The sequence below is a fragment of the Erpetoichthys calabaricus genome, chromosome 6 (assembly GCF_900747795.2).
Source record: "Erpetoichthys calabaricus chromosome 6, fErpCal1.3, whole genome shotgun sequence".
In the NCBI taxonomy this organism is placed as follows: Eukaryota; Metazoa; Chordata; class Cladistia; order Polypteriformes; family Polypteridae; genus Erpetoichthys; species Erpetoichthys calabaricus.
Genome location: NC_041399.2, coordinates 121,136,582 through 121,159,437, shown reverse-complemented (window position 1 = coordinate 121,159,437; position 22,856 = coordinate 121,136,582). Strand labels below are relative to the sequence as shown.

At 41.8% G+C, this 22,856-nt stretch overlaps 1 protein-coding gene across 2 annotated transcripts in view; it reads left to right on the top strand.

Annotated features, from left to right (window-relative positions):
• Positions 1–21,251, top strand: part of gjc2 (gap junction protein gamma 2) — a 199,075-nt gene extending 177,824 nt beyond the window's left edge. For both annotated transcript variants that reach the window (XM_028803887.2, XM_051928826.1), the window contains exon 2: positions 19,597–21,251. In XM_028803887.2, coding sequence (XP_028659720.1) covers positions 19,617–20,864 — 1,248 coding nt within the window. In that variant the 5' untranslated portion in view covers positions 19,597–19,616 and the 3' untranslated portion in view covers positions 20,865–21,251. The remainder of the gene's footprint in view (positions 1–19,596) is intronic.
• The last annotated feature ends 1,605 nt before the right edge of the window (positions 21,252–22,856 follow it).

Sequence of the window (22,856 nt, the reverse complement as noted above, 5' to 3'; positions counted from 1 at the left end):
TTTCAAAAACAACACAACACTTCATTTTACAAATGTACATCAACATTGTTGAACATATTTGTCTGTAGTTTCTATTGGGGTGAGAACTGCAAAATACTGTATGCTGATTAAACAATAAATTGCTTATTGCTACTGTGAGACTGGACATATCTTTGTAATTATTGATTTTATTTACTTCATAAATACACCTACCTTGAACATTATGCAACAAACACAGCCTTTTCTGGATTTTTTTTAGCTCTATTCAATGCACTTTCATTAAATGTAAGTAGTTACCATTCTCCATCCCTAAATATTAGTAGGAATTGACTTGTTCTGCTATTTTGCTATTTATTTCCATACTTGTGCCCTCTTCTTTAATTTTCCTAAAATCAATGATCATCTATTCAGTTTTCTTTGCATTTATTAGGAATTTTTTAGAGCACAAATTGGAAACATTTTCTACATCTTTGTCAAACTACTAACTAGACAGAGTGTCAACTTTTAGGAGATTTCTCAGTGGGCTGGTGCCGTTTCTCAGCCTGTCGATATGCTGTGCACACCCTTTCAAATTCTCACAAATAAATGCATGCACATTTAGTAAATCCATAAAAAGACGTCTCCTTCCCCAAGTGATATAACCCCTCTTTGTATGCAGGTATCCAAAAAAAGGAGGTAATGACTCCCTAAATGGTACAACCCAACACGTGTGAAATTTTAACTGTCATCTATCCATTTCCTTAATCCGCTCACTGCATTTAACTGTTTTACAATGGACATAAAAAAATAACAGAAAAAAGAAACATGGTGCTGAGAAATCAAGAATTAAATGATAAAAAGCACTGGACAATGCAATATAATGATTGGATATGTCAGCTTTTTTTAGAACATGTGAGAAAAGTTCTCATTCGTTAACTTTACAACACTCCATTGGTTCATGACAGCAACGTAGCTAGCTACCTTTCTATAGTAGCAAATGTGACTTGCTTTGCAGTCTGTCATATTCCTAAAACACATTGAGTTTCTAATATCATTAACACTTGTGTCTAGGTGACATTGACATGAGATGCTTCACATGACAACGCAGTTATTGTCCGCTTAATAAATAAGTTAGCAGCCAAGTGAAGTTGTAAGTTAGCGCCACTACCTAGTTTTTGTAGATAGCTTTAGGCTTTAGAATTTAGTCTATTTGTAGCCTATTATTAAAGGGAAAATATTTGGTGAATGTATGGTGTAAGTATTAATCAATGAAAATGCTACCTAACCGATGCCTATACTTATGTATTTTGAGACCAATTTTGATTTATATTTTGTGCAGGGAATAACTCCCTAATGATTAAGAGTAAACCAATAGGTATGTTCAGGAAAAATGATCAGAAGGACTGGAAGATGTGCATGCCACATTAGGTGTTCACCCCTTAATGAGATTTGAGAGGTCAAAGTTTCACAAGCATTTGAAAAAATGGGTATTGGTAATATAGGCATGCATAGTGTCATTTTATGCTATTTCGAGGTTGCTGATCACACATGTGATAATATTCTTTATGTTTGATTCTTTACAGGATGTCCTTGCCCTTTAAGAGCTGCTCCCAGAATGGTTAAAAATGATAATTTCTAACATAAGCATGTGGGGTATCGTATTAGACTAGATCAGTGATTACAAATATGATGTTATTTTTGTTGTTGATCCTTTAATAAAGATCTAGACCTCTATAAACCTCAATCAGAGAGTGAAATTGAGAGTATTTAGGCTTCAAGCAAACATTTTATAATTTCATACTTTCAAATAGATGACATACAGTGGTGTGAAAAACTATTTGCCCCCTTCCTGATTTCTTATTCTTTTGCATGTTTGTCACACAAAATGTTTCTGATCATCAAACACATTTAACCATTAGTCAAATATAACACAAGTAAACACAAAATGCAGTTTTTAAATGATGGTTTTTATTATTTAGGGAGAAAAAAAATCCAAACCTACATGGCCCTGTGTGAAAAAGTAATTGCCCCCTTGTTAAAAAATAACCTAACTGTGGTGTATCACACCTGAGTTCAATTTCCGTAGCCACCCCCAGGCCTGATTACTGCCACACCTGTTTCAATCAAGAAATCACTTAAATAGGAGCTGCCTGACACAGAGAAGTAGACCAAAAGCACCTCAAAAGCTAGACATCATGCCAAGATCCAAAGAAATTCAGGAACAAATGAGAACAGAAGTAATTGAGATCTATCAGTCTGGTAAAGGTTATAAAGCCATTTCTAAAGCTTTGGGACTCCAGCGAACCACAGTGAGAGCCATTATCCACAAATGGCAAAAACATGGAACAGTGGTGAACCTTCCCAGGAGTGGCCGGCGGACCAAAATTACCCCAAGAGCGCAGAGACGACTCATCCGAGAGGTCACAAAAGACCCCAGGACAACGTCTAAAGAACTGCAGGCCTCACTTGCCTCAGTTAAGGTCAGTGTTCACGACTCCACCATAAGAAAGAGACTGGGCAAAAACGGTCTGCATGGCAGATTTCCAAGACACAAACCACTGTTAAGCAAAAAGAACATTAGGGCTCGTCTCAATTTTGCTAAGAAACATCTCAATGATTGCCAAGACTTTTGGGAAAATACCTTGTGGACTGATGAGACAAAAGTTGAACTTTTTGGAAGGCAAATGTCCCGTTACATCTGGCGTAAAAGGAACACAGCATTTCAGAAAAAGAACATCATACCAACAGTAAAATATGGTGGTGGTAGTGTGATGGTCTGGGGTTGTTTTGCTGCTTCAGGACCTGGAAGGCTTGCTGTGATAGATGGAACCATGAATTCTACTGTCTACCAAAAAATCCTGAAGGAGAATGTCCGGCCATCTGTTCGTCAACTCAAGCTGAAGCGATCTTGGGTGCTGCAACAGGACAATGACCCAAAACACACCAGCAAATCCACCTCTGAATGGCTGAAGAAAAACAAAATGAAGACTTTGGGAGTGGCCTAGTCAAAGTCCTGACCTGAATCCAATTGAGATGCTATGGCATGACCTTAAAAAGGCAGTTCATGCTAGAAAACCCTCAAATAAAGCTGAATTACAACAATTTTGCAAAGATGAGTGGGCCAAAATTCCTCCAGAGCGCTGTAAAAGACTCATTGCAAGTTATCGCAAACGCTTGATTGCAGTTATTGCTGCTAAGGGTGGCCCAACCAGTTATTAGGTTCAGGGGGCAATTACTTTTTCACACAGGGCCATGTAGGTTTGGATTTTTTTTTCTCCCTAAATAATAAAAACCACCATTTACAAACTGCATTTTGTGTTTACTTGTGTTATATTTGACTAATGGTTAAATGTGTTTGATGATCAGAAACATTTTGTGTGACAAACATGCAAAAGAATAAGAAATCAGGAAGGGGGCAAATAGTTTTTCACACCACTGTAACTATTATTGTTTATTATGTACTTCATGAATGTAAACATTTTAATGAACATCTCAAATTAGGTTGACTTGTGTTAATTCAAACCTTTTAATGATTTATTTTTTTTGTTATTAAAGATGAGGCTTGTCTTTTGGGAAAAGATGAGTTCCTTCAACTGCAGTATCCATGCCAGAGACAAGTGAGGGTTGGATTTCTGGATACATGACAAAGGCAACAACTTAGAAAAATAAAGAAATACTCAAACAGATGAAAGGAATGTAGAAAAGGTTTTAGCAAGTGTGGTGGATTGCCGGCTTCTTACTCCAGCCCTCACCCCCAGGCCGCTAGGAGGAGCTCTCCGGACAGCATAAACGTGCCCCGAGTTCCAGCAGGGCCTCATGGACTTTGTAGTTTCTACACACAGCCCTGCTGGATACCTTGGGGGCCACCAGGTGTCGCTGTAGGAGGGCCCGTGGGCTCTTATGTGCCCTATAACCTGGGAGTACGTCATGGTCACATGACAGGAAGAAACAACGTGTTCCCAGGTTGAAGAACAGGACTGTTTACCCTGACCCGGAAGGAATAAGGAACTGTGGACTGTTGGACAGGAACACCTCCGGGTCAGGGTGTATAAAAGGACTGTGGGAAAGCCCTGACACTGAGCTGAGCTGGGAGGTAGGGTGGCAAGTGTCTGGGCGAGGAGGATTGGTTTGAGAGAGAATTATTGTAATTGTATGAGTAGTGTGGAGAGTAGGGTGCTTGGTGCACTGTTATAACAAAATAAATAGTTGTTATACTTCGTGTTTGGAGTGGTACCTGAGGGTCCGAGAGGTGGATCAAGGGCATATCTGCTACACAAGCTTTGATTATTTTGCACATCCCCAGTCTAAAGAACTTGATCTGTTTTTCTGATATTACCCCAAGACAGAGGATGTTTTGGATGATGTAAAAGTGATTGCCTTAACTATTGAGGGTAAAAATCTTAAGCTAACCTATACTCTACAACAGGGGTAGGCAACGTCGGTCCTGGAGTGCCACAGTTTGTGCAGGTTTTTGTTCCAACCCAGTTCCTTAACGAGAACTCAATTATTGCTGATGAAGCACATATTGCTTAAGTGACATTTTAATGCTTCATTTTAGTGGTCTCGCTTGTTAAGGTTCTCCAACCTTAATTGCTTATTTCAATCTTAAACTGCTGCATTCAGTGTTTTTAATTGCTCCTTATTAGCAATAAGATGTAAAACAGGGGTAGGCAATGTCGGTCCTGGTGAGCCGCAGTGGCTACAGGTTTTCATTCAACCCAATTGCTTAATTAGAAACCAATCATTGCCAATCTCAGACCTTATTTAATTTTATGGCTTGTTAGTCTGTGCAATGTAAGGCTTTTATATCGTAGATTTTTTTTCCTTTCCAAGGATATCATCCAAATGATTTGAAGCCTAAAAAACAGATCATTTTCAGTCTGTCACATTTTTCTATTAAGTGTTTTATTAAATCAAACCGTGCATGATGAACACACACAGATGTAATTGGAAAAAAGCTAGCTGGAGAACTGCTGGCTGCTTTGTCTTTTACATCTTATTGCTAATAAGGAGCAATTAAAACATTGAATGCAGCAGTTTAAGATTGAAATAAGCAATTAAGGTTGGAGAACCTTAACAAGCGAGACCACTAAAATGAAGCATTAAAATGTCACTTAAGCAATATGTGCTTCATCAGCAATAATTGAGTTCTCGTTAAGGAACTGGGTTGGAACAAAAACCTGCACATACTATGGCACTCCAGGACCGACGTTGCCTACCCCTGCTCTACAAGACAGCACACTTGTCCATGGAAACTTGTTGCTCCAACATCGACGTGAGTGCATTGAAAACAGCAAAAGAAAGCAATTTAGAAGTTGTGTGTCTCTTTTCTTTTGTCAGCCTATTATAATGGCACTTGTCCAACCCCCCTGGAGTAGGGTGGGCTCTCCTATAGCATATCAATCCAGGGTGGAAAGACAGTCCCAGTCTGCACCTGCACACCAGTGCTGTGTCATCTGCATATTGCAATGATCCAACAGTAAGGAAGACTGCTGAAGAGGAGGAGGAGAAGGAGGTTGGGAGCATGCGCTGATTACAGTGCATTGCCACAACCAGAGATACTAGTAACTGCTAATGATTACTTTATTGTATGCCCTGCTTAAACCACCATCTTGATCTCCCATGTATGACAATGGGAGACACCACTGCCGGAGATAAAAAGGCTTTGAGCAAGATGCGTTGTCTAGCAGTGCCAATCACACAGTCTCTCCTTAGCAAATGTTCTTCACTGGGGGTGGAGGGTAAGGGGTCTACCAAGTAGCTGCCCTGGACTCTTTTTATGTCACTTACAGTTAGGTCAATAAATATTTGGACAGAGACAACTTTTTTCTAATTTTGGTTCTGTACATTACCACAATGAATTTTAAATGAAACAACTCAGATGCAGTTGAAGTGAAGACTTTCAGCTTTAATTCAGTGGGGTGAACAAAACGATTGCATTAAAATGTGAGACAACTAAAGCATTTTTTTAACACAATCCCATCATTTCATGGGCTCAAAAGTAATTGGACAAATAAAATAACTGGAAATAAAATGTTCATTTCTAATTTTTGGTTGAAAACCCTTTGCTGGCAATGACAGCCTGAAGTCTTGAACTCATGGACATCACCAGATGCTGGGTTTCCTCCTTTTTAATGTTCTGCCAGGCCTTTACTGCAGCGGCTTTCAGTTGCTGTTTGTTTGTAGGCCTTTCTGTTTGAAGTTTAGTGTTGAACAAGTGAAATGCATGCTCAATTGGGTTAAGATCAGGTGACTGACTTGGCCATTCAAGAATTTTCCACTTCTTTGTTTTAATAAACTCCTGGGTTGCTTTGGCTGTATGTTTTGGGTCATTGTCCATCTGGATCATGACACGCCGCCCAATCAATTTGACTGCATTTAGCTGGATTTGAGCAGACAGTATGTCTCTGAACACCTCAGAATTCATTCGGCTGCTTCTGTCCTGTGTCACATCATCAATAAACACTAGTGTCCCAGTGCCACTGGCAGCCATGCACGCCCAAGCCATCACACTGCCTCCACCATGTTTTACAGATGATTTGGTATGCTTTGGATAATGAGCTTTTCCACGCCTTCTCCATACTTTTTTCTTGCCATCATTCTGGTAGAGGTTGATCTTGGTTTCATCTGTCCAATGAATGTTTTTCCAGAACTGTGCTGGCTTTTTTAGATGTTCTTTAACAAAGTCCAATCTAGCCTTTCTATTCTTGAGGCTTATGAGTGACTTGCACCTTGCAGTGCACCCTCTGTATTTACTCTCATGCAGTCTTCTCTTTATGGTAGACTTGGATATCGATACGCCTACCCCGTGGAGAGTGTTGTTCACTTGGTTGGCTGTTGTGAAGGGGTTTCTCTTCACCATGGAAATGATTCTGCGATCATCCACCACTGTTGTCTTCCATGGACGTCCAGGTCTTTTTGCGTTGCTGAGTTCACCAGTGCTTGCTTTCTTTCTCAGGATGTACCAAACTGTAGATTTTGCCACTCGTAATATTGTAGCAATTTCTCGGATGGGTTTCTTCTGTTTTCGCAGCTTAAGGATGGCTTCTTTCCCCTGCATGGAGAGCTCCTTTGACCGCATGTTGTCTGTTCACAGTAAAATCTTCCACATGCAAGCACCACACCTCAAATCAACTCCAGGCCTTTTATCTGCTTAATTGATAATGACATAATGACGGACTTGCCTACACCTGCCCATGAAATAGCCTTTGAGTCAATTGTCCAATTACTTTTGAGCCCCTGAAATGAAGGGATTGTGTTCAAAAAATGCTTTAGTTGCCTCACATTTTTATGCAATCATTTTGTTCACCTCACTGAATTAAAGCTGAAAGTCTGCACTTCAACTGCATCTGAGTGGTTTCATTTAAAATTCATTGTGGTAATGTACAGAACCAAAATTAGAAAAAAGTTGTCTCTGTCCAAATATTTATGGACCTAACTGTATCAGTCACAGCTTTGTCTCCCATTGCACAGCTGCTGCACGGACTTCATCTGTGTATGGAGAAATGGCCACTTTAAAATTAGTTATTCAAAACATTTTGCCCAGAATAGATGTTCATGCTGGGTGCAGATTATTCATTTGTTTTGGCTTACTGCTGTTAGGCACCAGCGGCACGGTGGCGCAGTGGGTAGCGCTGCTGCCTTGCAGTTGGAAGACCTGGGGACCTGGGTTTGCTTCCCGGGTCCTCCCTGCGTGGAGCTTGCATGTTGTCCCCGTGTCTGTGTGGGTTTCCTCCGGACACTCCGGTTTCCTCCCACAGTCCAAAGACATGCTAGTTAGGTGGATTGGCGATTCTACATTGGGCTTGGTGTGTGTGTGTGTGTGTGTGTGTCCTGAGGTGGGTTGGCACCCTGCCCGGGATTGGTTCCTGCCTTGTGCCCTGTGTTGGCTGGGATTGGCTCCAGCAGACCCCCGTGACCCTGTGTTCGGATTCAGCGGGTTGGAAAATGGATGGATGGATGGATGGATAATTGATTAGAGAATTCCTGTATTATTTTACAACTGATTTTCTCTGGCCTGTATGTTCTGCCTTGCTTTTCATGGGTAAACAGTAAAATAAAATCCTCTGCAGTGATTTCTATACACGCTGAACATGGATGAGCTTTCATTTTGCTTATAGTCTTTGTATGCACTGATATAAAGTTGTTGTGTCAAGCCTACAAAGAACAAGTTCAGTTCACTCACAAACTGGAGCTTGTCTGCAGGGTCAGATCTAAAGAATTTTACATGGGATGGCAAGAGGGTGGCAGGAAGATTTTTATTACATTATTTTCATTAAACATTATTTTTTCAGATGTGCATACTGTATATACTGTTTGTTACCTAAAATGAAAGAGTTTAGTGTAAATTGCCACATTCTCCAAATGTTTCACTTTTCTTTTCTACAAAACGTTCTTGCTTTTGGCTTAATCTATGTGTTTGGCATCATGCCTGCCTAAGACAAACTCAGACTCCAGTGCCTGTCTAATGCAGCGAGTAGGGTCAGTTTGATTGCCCCCCCAGTCCACTGACTGGAGTGGATCAGTGCAACAGCAATTTGAGGACCTGGGACCTCATTTATAAAAAATTGTTTGGATTTGAGCATGAAAATAGGTGCACACCAAAAAAAATCAGATAAATTTAAATCCTGACATGTAAATATTTATATGCAATTTCCATCCATTGTAAATGACAATCAACTTGTAAATATGCATACGTGAATGTGCCATGAACTCCACCCTGAAACATCCATACAGTTTTTGGAGCATGCTAATCAACCTCATACATAAGCAATCATGAAGTGGCAGAGCTTCATTGGCCAGTACAGCAGCCTCCCATCTGATGCATTAAGACATCACCACCTGCATTCAAGACTATCAGTATGCGCTCTGCAACTGAAAGGGCAAGATCATGCACGGCATTATAGTGCCTCTTCTCTACATTCTGGGGATCAGAGAAAGGCGTTAGGGGCCAGCATCTGAGTGGGTAGCCACTATAATTTGGCACATGTAATGACATGATTGCTGTTACAATGAATAGTATAGGCCATATGAAAAACTGATAGTTCAGCCAGTTAGCTTAGAAATAAGCCAGCCACCATGTACAGTACCATCACATCTGTCCAAACTACTTTGCCTCAGAATCACATGTTGACCCAGGCCACTGAGCCATGACGTAGGTCAATCTCATCATAGCATCACAAATGACTTGTGCAGTACTGAAATGTCAGTTCTCATGGTTAACAAAAGCAGCTAAATTTTCGCTAAGTGTCCTTACTGTAATATGAGCACAGCAAATCGCTCTGATTGCGTAAAGAGAACTGGACACTGCTGCAAATTGCCATGTTATGTTTTATGCATGTGAACCAACCCCATACGAAAACTGGATGTAGTGCCTAACTGGTAGGTTAATGGCTTCCAACAGAGCGAGTCTCGCATGGTGACTTGATTTCTGGATGCTAGTTAGGTGGCAGACTGAAGGGCAGAACTGACAAGGTAGTCTTTTCCAAAGTTCTACCTGGGGAAGGTTAAATGTGTGGCTCAAAACTTGGTGTTGGGTAGAAGAGTAAAGGTTCATGGGGCACTGGGACTCCTTTTGGAACAGATGGGACCTGTTCCACCATGACAGGTTGTATCTGAACTGGAGCAGCACCAATGTGTTGGGGAGTTTTATGAGTAGGTTAGTCGAGGATTCTCTAAGCCAGGGAATGGGAAGCAGGGTGTTTGGGACATCCCAAGTTTAGAACTGTACATGAAGGTAAAATACAAATGCATGGTAATGTAAATTCTAGCCAAGGTTTAAGTATAAATGTAATAGGAGTAACACATTAAAAAAAAGCTTGCCATTATACTAGAAGGATCAAATATAAAACAAGTAAGTTGGAGATGTATGCAGCTGTGGTGGACTGATTTATATAGCATATACTGTAGGTTAATAAATATTTTTACATATTTAAATGTGAACAAATGATAGCTAATGTAATATTATTTTATTTTATTGATAAGAACAGCAGTGCTTTTATGTTTACCTAACCAACCCCTAGTCTTTAAGACTGACTCAGAATGAGGAATTTATGGTGAGGGGGATGGAGCATGTATCAGATCAGCTTGGCAAGGGTGAAAGTGTTTGGACTTAGAGCCTATAAGCCATCACGAGCAGGAAGGCCATAAACTGACTAAACAAAGCAATTTGTGAATTTCCCCCTGGGATTAATAAAGTATCTATCTATCTATCTATCTATCTATCTATCTATCTATCTATCTATCTATCTATCTATCTATCTATCTATCTATCTATCTATCTATCTATCTATCTATCTATCTATCTATCTATCTATCTATCTATCTATCTATCTATCTATCTAATTGGGGGATGAATTTCACCTGAATTCTATTGGTCTAAATTATGGCTGTGTATGATTGCTTTTGAATTAGAGGCCATTCTATACTACAACGCCCCATTGGTTTGTGTTTTATTGTAAGAATGGGATAAAGTTGGGCACCCCACCTTTAGCTCTCTCTCATCCTCTCACCATGAAGAAGACAACTTTATCTTGGCAACTGTACTAAAACAGGCATGTGTCCTGTTTCAATACTGCATTTAAAGGCCTTGTGGTGGCAAAGCAAACTAGACAGACGATAAACGGAGAACCACCTATGGATGCAAGATGCACTGCTACTTAGGCTGTGAGTATACAATGTCAATAATCTAATCACATTGCATCCTGCAATTACTGTGCTTTGCACTTTTGCTTCTTGACTTTCTGACTTTTCAACCCTGTGCTCTGTGTTTTGACTTTGCCTTTGGATTCTGTTTTTGAACTGTGTTTACTGATATTTTGAACTCCTGCTTTGTTTTGACCACTGTCTTTGGATTCTATTTTGGGACTTTGCTCACTGCAGATTCCTTGCCTTTTTCAGGCAATTTAATTTCAGCCTTTTGGAAAATAAACTTTTATTTTATTAATATTTTGTAAGGCTTTTTAGTTTCTAGTCTGGGTTCTTGATGGTGTTTTCTCCACTCTAATGGGCAACTTTGGAAATTGTTTTGGTACCTGTGCTTTGGAACTTTGCAGTTTCACAATAGCACAAGAGTAGAGGTTTTTAGACTTAATCAGTGACTGTTTTTTAACACAGTGTGTTAAAGCACCAACATGAGGGGGAAGCCAATCTAGATTTAGCATTCTGTAATAATCAGAATAGAATTGAAGGTGTAGATGTGATAGAACACTTATGGTCAAATGACAATAATATACTGTAATACAATTCTCAGTGTTTTGGAAGATCAAGGATGCAAAGATCAAAACTGTTCAATTTAAATTTGGTAGGGCAGATTTTGCACAGATGTGGCAAAATCTAAGGAGGATTGACTGGGATAAGATTTGAAGTGTGGAGAAAGTCAAGGAGCAGTGGAACAGATTTAAAAACGTGAATCTTAGGGCATATGAGAGCATGACGGCAACCAATAAGAAGAATATTAGAGAAGCTAAAAAGCAATTACAGAGAAATATATCAGAGAAGGAGAAAGATGACCCAAAGAGATTCTTTCAGTATTTAAGTAGTAAAAGGACATTTAAGGAGGAGGTGAAGTGCATCAGAAGTAGCAAAGGGAAATTAAAAATACAGACAATGAAATTGTAGACAATCCAAACTCGCATTTTTCTGAGATCTTCACATGTGAGGAAGTAGATAACATCCCTGCAGTAAAAGGACTACTAAGGAGGTACTGAGTGATTTTGAATTTTTAGAGGGAGAAGTACTGCTTAGATTAAATAGTTTAAAATCAAACCATCCCCCATCAAAACAGCTGAAGTCAAACACAGCTCAATCATTTCTTCTTGGCATCTTGTTGAGCAAACAGACACAGTAGTGTTTATGGTGGATGTTATCCTTCCTCACACACGGACATTCATATCAACATGTCATCTGAACAAATTTTTTTATTCATGAATCCAAGAATAAAACTGAATAAAAAAATTGTTCAAATGACATGTTGCTAGGAATGTTCGTGTGCGAGGAAGGATAAAATCCACCATAAACACTGATGTGTCTATTTGCTCAACAAGACGCCAAGAAGAAATAATTGAGTTGTGTTTGACTTCAGCTATCTTGATGGGGGATGGGACAGCAGGCTGCTTGCTGCTTGTGCTGATGATGTGCGAGGGAATTTAAGGTGGTCAGACATTACGAATATTTTCGTAGGCTTTAGGGGTTCTAGTGTTAAGGTGGTTGGAAAGAACATATATAAACCCTTGATGCATATTTTTAGAAAGTCACTGTGCCCTGGGGAAATTTCAAAGGACTGGAAAATTACAAATACCCTGTTATAAAAAAAGGGTGATCGGCCAAATCCAAGCAACTATAAGCCAGTAAGCTTAACGTGCATCACAGGTACAGTGGTGCCTTGGTTTGAGAGCATCATTCGTTCTGGAAACGTGCTTGTAATCCAAAGCACTCATATATCAAATTGAATTTCCCCATAAGAAATAATGGAAACTCAGATGATTCATTCTACAACCAAAAACATTCATATAAAAATGATTAGTACAAAATATAAAGTAAAAATACACAAAACAAATTAACCTGCGGGCGGCATGGTGGCGCAGTGGTAGCACTGCTGCCTCGCAGTTAGGAGACCCGGGTTCGCTTCCCGGGTCCTCCCTGCGTGGAGTTTGCATGTTCTCCCCGTGTCTGTGTGGGTTTTCTCCAGGCGCTCTGGTTTCCTCCCACAGTCCAAAGACATGGATTGGCGATTCTAAATTGGCCCTAGTGTGTGCTTGGTGTGTGTTTGTGTGTGTCCTGCGGTGGGTTGGCACCCTGCCCGGGATTGGTTCCTGCCTTGTGCCCTGTGTTGGCTGGGATTGGCTCCAGCAGACTCCCGTGACCCTGTGTTCGGATTCAACGGGTTGGAAAATGGATGGATGGATAAATAACAAGCTAGATAAGTTTGCAGATGATCCCAGTCAAGGTGGATTGTCAGATAATCTAGAATCCATTGAATCATTACAGTGGGACTTGGACAGCATACAGGCTTGGGCAGATTGTGGCAGATAAAATTAAATATCAGTAAATGTAAAGTATTACACATAGGAATTAAAAATGTTAGGTATGAATACACAATGGGAGGTCTGAAAATTGATAGTACACCTTGTTAAAAGGACTCAACACTATCAACTGCCAGACAGTATTCAGCAGCCATAAGGCTAACAAAATGTTAGGTTATATAGTGCCCTGATGTGTAGAGTACAAGTCTAAGGAGGTTATCCTCAAGCTTTATAACACACTGGTGAGGCCTCATTTGGAGTACTGTGTGCAGTTTTGGTCCCCTGGCTACAAAAAGACATAGCAACTCTGGAAAAATCAAGAGAAGAGGGACTAGGCTGATTCAAGAACTACAGGACATGAATTATGAGGAAATATTTAAAGAGCGGAGCCTTTTCCGTTTAAGAAAAAGAAGATTGAAAGGAGAAATGACTGAAATGTTTATGAAGGGAATTAGTACAGTGGATGAAGACTGTTACTTTAAAATGAGTTCAGTAAGAACAAACGGACACCATTGGAAACTTGTTAAGGGTAAATTGTGCTCAAACATTTCTTTATACAGAGAGCCATATGATACATGGAATAAGTTACCAAGTAGTGTGGTAGACAGTAAGACTTTCAAAACTAGACTTTGGAAGAATTAATTGCATAGGACTGGTGAGCTTTGTTGGGGTGAATGGCCTGTTCTGTGTATTGTTTTAATGTTCTAATGTTACATCATTGCACATTGTGATAATGGCTTGGTGACATATATTATTATGTATGGCTGCATTTCCCTACTGATCAAGGATCCCATCATTTCTCAGTTTCTCCGAAATGTTGCATGAATCAGAGTTTCTATAAATATTTGCCTGTTCCACCATCAAGTATTCTTTTATAAATTCTGACATTTGTGTGTGACAATGCACATGCACATTTTGAGCCTCTTTTTATGCATGTGCAAGAGTTATAAATGGGGCCCCAGTGTCTTAAAAATCTACATCAAATTCTCAATGATCCCACACACCAAGACAAGTCAAGTTGGGGAGTATGCACTGGTACAGTGCGTTGCCGCACCCACTACACAACGAAACAACTCAGGATCCCGGTTTGCAACCCCCCAGGCAGACACGCAGTCCAGTCCCACCCTCCGGAAATGACCCTCTATCTTCCGCAACCAGGTGTTACACGGGCAACCCCTTGGTGTGGTCCAGCCACTTGGGTCCCTAACAATGAGGATCTAACGAGCTGGATCACCCTCGGGGAAATGCGCCACATGGCCGTAGTGCCATAACTGACGCTCCCTCACAATGCAGGTAATGTGCCTCAATTGGGACTCCATGAGCAACCACTCATTCGACACAAAGTCAAACCAACAGTACCCAAGGATTTTTCGGAGAGACACAGTACCAAAATAGTCCAGTCTTCATCTCAGGTTATTGTATAGCGTACATGTCTCACAACCATATAGCAAGACAGGAAGCACCAGCACTCTAAAGACTTGGACCTTCGTCCTTTTGCATAGCTATCGGGAGCGCCACACATCAGTTTCCGGCGACCTCATGACCCCCATGCTCTCCCAATCCGTCTACTGACTTCATAGAAAGAGTCACCAGAGACATGAATGTCACTGCCAAGGTAAGTAAACCTCTCATCAAGGTCAACACTCTCTCCGCAAACAGACACACTGCTGATGGCTGTGCCCAAGAGGTCATTAAAGGCCTGGATCTTGGTTTTTATTCAGGACACTCGCAAGCCCAGACACTCAGACTCCTCACTCAGTCTCTCTAGCGCCCTGATCAGAGCCTCCATTGACTCCGTGAAGATCACAGCATCATCAGCAAAGTCAAGATCCGTGAACCTTTCTTCACCAACAGATGCCCCACAGCCGCTGGACTCCACGACCTTGCCCAACACCCAGTCCATACAAGCATTGAACAGAGTAGGACCAAGAACACACCCCTGACAAACCCCAGCATCAACTGGGAAAAATGCAGAGGTCCTGCCTCCATGCTGCACAGCACTCACAGTACCAGTGTACAGGCCAGCCATGATATCCATCAACTTCAAGGAGATCCCGCGAATCCTCAGGATGTCCCACATGGCTGTTCGATCAACCGAGTCGAATGCTTTGTGAAAATCGACAAAGGCTGCAAAGAAACTCTGCCGATATTAGCGTTTGTGCTCCATGAGAACCCTCAATGCCAGGATGCGGTCAATGGTACACTTCTCAGGCGTAAAACCAGACTGTTCCAGTCGCTGGTAGGTGAGCAAGTGATCATGGATCCTATTGAGGACGACCCTAGCAAGGACCTTACCCAGCACCGAGAGCAGTGTTATCCCCCTGTAGTTGCTGCAATCCAGGCGATCACCCTTCCCTTTCCAGATAGGGACGACAAGTCCCGTTTTCCAGTCAGTTGCCAGTCTCCCAAATGGAAGCAAAGATTGCTTGCAATGCCAGGAGGACAGCCTTACCACCAGCCTGGAGAAGTTCACCCCAGATACCACAGATCCCTGCAGCCTTCCCCACCCCACTCAGCTGGTTCACCACCTGTGCAATCTCAGTGAGATTGGCTGGTTCACAGCTAATTGGAGGATCAGCCTCAAGAACCATAGACCCAGAGATATCCAACGTCCTAGCCGGAGGATCAGCTTTGAACAACTGCTCAAAGTAGCCAGCCCAGCGGGTTACAACTGCAGTGTCATCCGTAAGGACCGTTCCACCAGCTACCCTGACTGCGACTCTCCGAGGAACAGATTCAGATGTGCGTAATGCTTCGAATCCTCTGTAATAATAATAATAATTCTTTACATTTATATAGCGCTTTTCTCACTACTCAAAGCGCTCTCCACACAGGGAGGACCCGGGAAGCGAACCTACAATCTCCTTAGTGCAAAGCAGCAGCACTACCACTGTTGTAAGCAGGACATGGGTCGCTAGACCACAGATAGTGTGTCACTTGCTCACAGATTCTTCTAACAAACGCCTCTTTATCTGCCCTCAGAGCCCTTCGCAACCATCCCTCTCAGTTCCCGGTACAGACCAGAGTTGTCATTGAGCCGTACGCTGTTACTCCTCTCAATGATATCCAGGGTGCCCTGCGAGGTGAAACACATCCTTCTGGGAGCACCGGTAACACCAACACAACCCTCAGCAACCTTCAGGGTCTTGTCACGGAAGGTCTCCCACATCACATTAGGATCGGCAGTCGTACCCAAATCTGAAAGTTCCTCACACAAACTGCGTGCAAACTCATTAGAAACCGCCTGGTATTGGAGTTTGGCCAAGTCCAGGCTCATTTTCCTAGTAGGTGGTAACCTACTGGACCTAAGCTGGATCCTAAGAGTAGCAACAAAAAGCTGTGGTCAGAATTCACAAACTGGGCACTTCTGTAGACCCTGCAGTTTTGCAAGCGCCTCCAGCGTCTGCCCACGAGGATGTGATCGATCTCCTTCACCGAACCACCAGTATTGGAGTACCAAGTCCAATGATGCGGATCAGGGCGCTGGAACCAGGATCCAGCGATTCACAGCCCCTGACCTTTTGCAAAGCCAAGGAACATGGAGCCACTTTCACCACGGTCTCCAGACCCATGGGGACCAAGACAATCCTCATAGCCAGCCGTCAGTGCCAGTGGCTGCATTGAAGTCACCCATGACCAGAGGAGTGTCACCCCATGGGCACCCATCAACTACCGAGTGAAGCTGCGAATAAAATGTCTCCCTCACTGAGACATCACTCACCGCAATTGGAGCATACACTGAGACAACAGACAAGGCACCCAGAGAGTGCCGTAATCTGAGTCCCATAATACGCTCGTTGAAAGGAGCGACATCGGACACCATCGGAAGAAGCCAATCTGCTACAGCAACAGCTACTCCCGGAGTATGACAGTCGTCAGACCGACCAGACCAATAAAAGGTGTATCCACCTACAGAGATCTGGCCAGTCCCCAGTCTGCACACCTCAGAGAGTGCCGCCACTGAAATGCGGAGTTTGCGCAGCTCCTTCGACAGCAGAGGAAGATGATAATCTTGCCAGAGAGACAAGACTTTCCATGCGCCCACCTGTATGGGCCACCTCAAATCGGGACCCGAGTGCTGCCGTGCAGCGGGCGACACCTCAGCACCACACCAGTTCCGATCCCCAACAGACCTGACCCTATTGGCTCTCCAACGGTTTCGACTCTTCCAGGGATGGGGCTCCTGAGGGCTTTCCCCCATCCCCTTCATGATGCGAGCAGCCTTCCTATGGGCGGCTGCAGCAGAGCTACTCCCGTGGAGAGCAAAAAGGAGTCCTTTCTGAAGTCTCGGAGCTTGGTGAAGTTTTTTTTATGGTGGCAGGAGTGCCAATCCTGCCACCAACCCCCATGCTTTCCCTGCAAGTTGGAAGACACACCCATAGTATTGTAAATTTAATTTAAGCTTTGTGACATTATTCAGATTCTTTCAATGTCGAATAAAAACTTTGTGAGATCATTTGTGCCCTTAGCAATTAGTCTGTTTAATGAGAACAGGTAACCAGAATACATGTCCACCACTGACATAACAGATTCATAGCAGCCACCATGTACAACCCATTCTCCATAAAAGTTGGGGCAATGTGTAAAATGTTAATAAAAACAGAATGCAATGATTTACAAATTATTTAAACCCATTGTAATGAAAAACATAGACAAGCATAAAGGTTTAGGGCACCCTCAGGCAAACCCCATTTACTAAAAAAAATACAAATTATAAATGCATTGAAAAAGGAAAAAAGATGTCTTCATAGACGTCACTCTCAAAGTGACTGTCCAAGATGGTTACACTTCCAGTTAAGTACAGGCCAGGCAGGAAGAGGCATGTCCAGGGGGACGGACACCGGAAGTGATGTCTGAGGTGGTCAGGTTGTCAATCATCCAGTCTGTAGAGAGAGAGAAAAAGAGAAAAGGCTTAAGTAAACAGTGTCATTTTGTAGATCAGCGAGGAAATACCACTACAAGAGCCTTTAAGCTGTCCCCAAGGTGCACATGTGTGACACCATATTTATTTGAAAACAAAACAAAGACAGGTTGGGTACAAGTGATGGACAAACTCTAAAGAAAAATTTTAGTGCCAACCTAGCCACCCTGTTTAATTGCAAAACACCAAATAAAGGATTTAATAGCAAAATAAACAGGGGCTTGATTGCACAAGCAAGGAAAATGCTAACAAAAGAACGTTAGCCTCTGCTTACTTTATGCTAAGGCTGTCTGTGGAACTCTGTCCTGTAGTAGGTACAGGTCAAGACTGAGACGCCGGTCAAGACTGAGACGCCTCCTTCAGAAAACAGCCACATTTATATGGTGTGGTGGATTGCCGGCTTCTTACTCCGGCCATCACCCCCAGGCCGCCAGGAGGAGCTCTCCGGACAGCGTGGACGTGCCCCGAGTTCCAGCAGGGACTCATGGACTATGTAGTTTTTATACGCAGCCCTGCTGGATACCTTGGGGGCCACCAGGAGTCGCTGTAGGAGGACTCGGAGGCTCTTATGTGCCCTATAACCCGGGAGTACGTCATGGTCACGTGACAGGAAGATATGATGTGCTCCCGGGTTGAAGAAATGGACTGTTTACCCTGACCCGGAAGGAATAAGGAACTGTGGACTGATTGGGCAGGAACACCTCTGGGTCAGGGTGTATAAAAGGACTCTGGGAAGCCCAGTACATTGAGCTGAGCTGGGAGGTAGGGTGGTGAAGTGTCTGGGCGAGGAGGAAAGAGTTTTGTATTGGTGATAATTGAATATATGAGTAGTGTGGAGTGGAGGGTGCTTTGTGCACGTGATTGTACAATAAACAAGAATTGTACTTTTACCTGGTGTTTGGAGTGGTACCTGAGGGTTCAAGAGGTGGACAAAAGCCTCTACTGCGAGAATGGTTTGAACCGGAAGGGTGGTGTCTTTTCAGAGATATGGAGGAAAGAGATAACACTGTTAGCAATAACGCGCTCTCTCATGCTAGCATGGTATTGTATACTTGATCTGAGCCGATAAGATAATCTATAGAAGTGCTTGTGTGACAACAGCATATCAGATGTTGAAACTGAGAAATTTTGTTTTATGAAAATATATGCTCATTTTGAATTTCATGCCAGCAACCCATTTCAAAATAGGAAGGGGCAACAACAGTTGTGTAATATTAAAAAAGTCACCTGGTGGAACATCTCGTGCCTGATTTTTAATCATTTTAATCTTAACCTGTTGCTTCCTTGGTGTTTACTTAAGTGTACAGGGCTGCCACTGAGATCTCCTTTCTATTATTACAGTGATAATCAAATTATATATTGTTTTATATCATTTGTGTTCAACTTGCAGTTAATGCCTATCAATAAGACACATACAAACAAAAAATTGAGCCCCGCCATTTCTTGTGAAAAAATGAAGTTAATAATAAAATTACTGCTATGTATATCAACTTTAATAGTTGGTTTAGAAGTAAAATAGATGGACAACAATTTAATGACTGTTCATGCTATAATTATGCTTTTAATGTTTCATAATGGTCAGGCATATGAAATATATTGACCATTAAGTTTTGTAAAAACTGAAGGAAGGGATGAATGGATGCTTTTAGTAAAACTGGGAAAATAAGGTTTAACATTTACTTTTTTTTCCTTTAGGTATTACTTGAAAAGTCCTTATGACCAACATGAGTTGGAGCTTTCTCACTCGACTACTAGAAGAAATACACAACCATTCAACATTTGTGGGAAAAGTATGGTTGACTGTACTGATAATATTTCGTATTGTACTGACAGCTGTTGGAGGAGAATCTATCTATTCTGATGAACAAACCAAGTTTATCTGTAACTCTAAACAACCAGGATGTGACAATGTGTGCTATGATGCATTTGCACCACTGTCCCATGTCAGATTTTGGGTCTTCCAAATTATTATGATATCCACACCTTCTATCATGTATCTGGGTTATGCCATTCACAAGATTTCACGTTCCTCTGAAGAAGAGCGAACAAAGTTCAAAAATTGTAACAAAAAACAACATTCTAGCCAATGGAGGAATACACATAATTTGGATGAATTACTAGTAGAAGAAGAAGAACCCATGATTTATGAAGATACACTCGATGTTCAGGATGCTAAACAAGAGAGTAAAGTCCAGATTAAAGAACAGCAGAAACATGATGGACGACGTAGAATCATGCAAGAAGGTCTTATGAGAATATATGTAATACAACTTTTAGCTCGAGCCATTTTTGAACTAGGTTTCCTTGGTGGTCAGTACCTACTATATGGATTTAGAGTAAGCACTTCCTATGTCTGCTCTAAAACTCCATGCCCTCATCAGGTAGACTGCTTTGTTTCAAGGCCCACAGAGAAGACAATCTTTCTTTTAATTATGTATGTAGTTAGCTGTCTTTGTCTCCTGCTAAACATTTGTGAGATGTTCCATTTAGGTATTGGCACCATCAGGGATATAATCCACAATCGACAAAACAAGTCCAAACATTACTCTTGCAGCTATTCTTATCCTAGAAATATTCCTGCATCTCCTCCAGGATATAACTTAGTTGTGAAGTCAGATAAAAACAGCAAAATTCCTAACAGTTTAATAACTCACGAACAGAACATGGCCAATGTTGCTCAAGAGCAGTGTTCTAACAGTCCTGATGAAAATATCCCATCTGACCTGGTAAGCCTACATAGGCACCTAAAGGTTGCCCAAGAGCAACTTGACATGGCCTTCCAAACCTACAACAGCAAGAGCAATGCACAGCCTTCAAGGACAAGCAGTCCAGCATCAGGAGGGACTTTAGTGGAACAGAACAGAGTTAATGCAGCACATGAAAAACAAGGTGCTAGGCCGAAATCAAGCATAGAAAAGCCAGAAGCTGTTAAAAAAGATGGAAAAACATCTGTGTGGATTTAAATACAGCACAACACTGTACATTGCCATGTTAACATTTATTTTTGAGTTCAAAACAGTAATTGTCAGCCGGATTTCAGCATGGACTTTTTATAAATAATTACCTTTCCTGTAACTGTTCTGCAGATTTTAGATATTTTAGGATAAATAAAGACTGAGTGTTTGAATGACTGATGGAAATGACTATGCCTAATCACTCTTACATCTAAATTATTTCCTTTTCATCATGATATAGAAAGACTATGTTAAATAATTTCATTTGTGCAAATAAAGTTGGTTCCTTGATGAATACATAGATATGTATAAAGTACATAAATATTGTGACACAAACCAAAGTAACAACCCTGCCTATTGATAACAGAGGGCACTGCTAGAAGAATTTCTGCCTTACAAGGCTCTAAGCTAAAGTGCATCTGGAAAGTATTCACAGCATATCACTTTTTCCACATTTTGTTATGTTACAGCCTTATTCCAAAATTGATTAAATTCATTTTTTTCCTCAGAATTCTACACACAACACCCCATAATGATAACGTGAAAAAAGTTAACTTGAGGTTTTTGCAAATTTATTAAAAATAAAAAAAACTGAGAAATCACATGTACAAAAGTATTCACAGCCTTTGCTCAATACTTTGTCGATGCACCTTTGGCAACAATTACAGCCTCAAGTCTTTTTGAATATGATGCCACAAGCTTGGCACACCTATCCTTGGCCAGGTTCACCCATTACTCTTTGCAGCACCTCTCAAGCTCCATCAGGTTGGATGGGAAGCGTCAGTGCACAGCCATTTTAAGATCTCTCAAGAGATGTTCAATCGGATTCAAGTCTGGGCTCTGGCTGGGCCACTCAAGGACATTCACAGAGTTGTCCTGAAGCCACTCCTTTGATATCTTGGCTGTGTGCTTGGGGTCATTGTCCTGCTGAAAGATGAACCATCGCCTAGTCTGAGGTCAAGAGCGCTCTGGAGCAGGTTTTCATCCAGGATGTCTCTGTACATTGCTGCAGTCATCTTTCCCTTTATCCTTACTAGTCTCCCAGTCCCTGCTGCTGAAAAACATCCCTACAGCATGATGCTGCCACCACCATGCTTCACTGTAGGGATGGTATTGGCCTGGTGATGAGCGGTGCCTGGTTTCCTTCAAACGTGATGCCTGGCATTCACACCAAAGAGTTCAATCTTTGTCTCATCAGACCAGAGATTTTCTTTCTCATGGTAAGAGAGTCCTTCAGGTGCCTTTTGGAAAACTCCAGGCGGGCTGCCATGTGCCTTTTACTAAGGAATGGCTTCTGTCTGGCCACTCTACCATACAGGCCTGATTGGTGGATTGCTGCAGAGATGGTTGTCCTTCTGGAAGGTTCTCCTCTCTCCACAGAGGAACACTGGAGCTCTGACAGAGTGACCATCGGGTTCTTGGTCACCTCCCTGTTTAAGGCCCTTCTCCCCCGATCGCTCAGTTTAGATGGCTGGCCAGCTCTAGGAAGTAGTGATGGGCAGCTCGATACTCAGGTTTCGACACTGTGTCGAGCTTTCGAAGCACTGGAGATCGAAGCGCCGCTTCGAGGCTTGCTTCAAATGTGCCCATCACGTGATTTTGAGTCACGCTTGCGTAATGATGTCATTGATATCTGCGCAGTCAGCAGTCGATTTGGTCATTCACTTGTCTGTTAAAGCGCTTTGGCTCAAAGCGTAAAAGCAGTTGTTCTTGCTACAGCGATAAAGTTCGCTAACCCGAGATCAAATCCTAATTTAAGCTCGCATATGTTGAAATAAGGATTTTGTATAAAACAGTTAAGTAGTACTTGTCTGAAAGTTAACAAATATATTTTGGAGACATTATGAACGATTTACATGGGGCACCTTTTTCCTTGGTGTGGAATCGTGTCCACCTAGAATCTGTAACAAATTAATGAGCATATTTTGCGTAAGGTAGCACGTATTATAACAATCCAGAATCTACTCTACGCCATGTCGATCATATCAGAGAGGCTAAGAA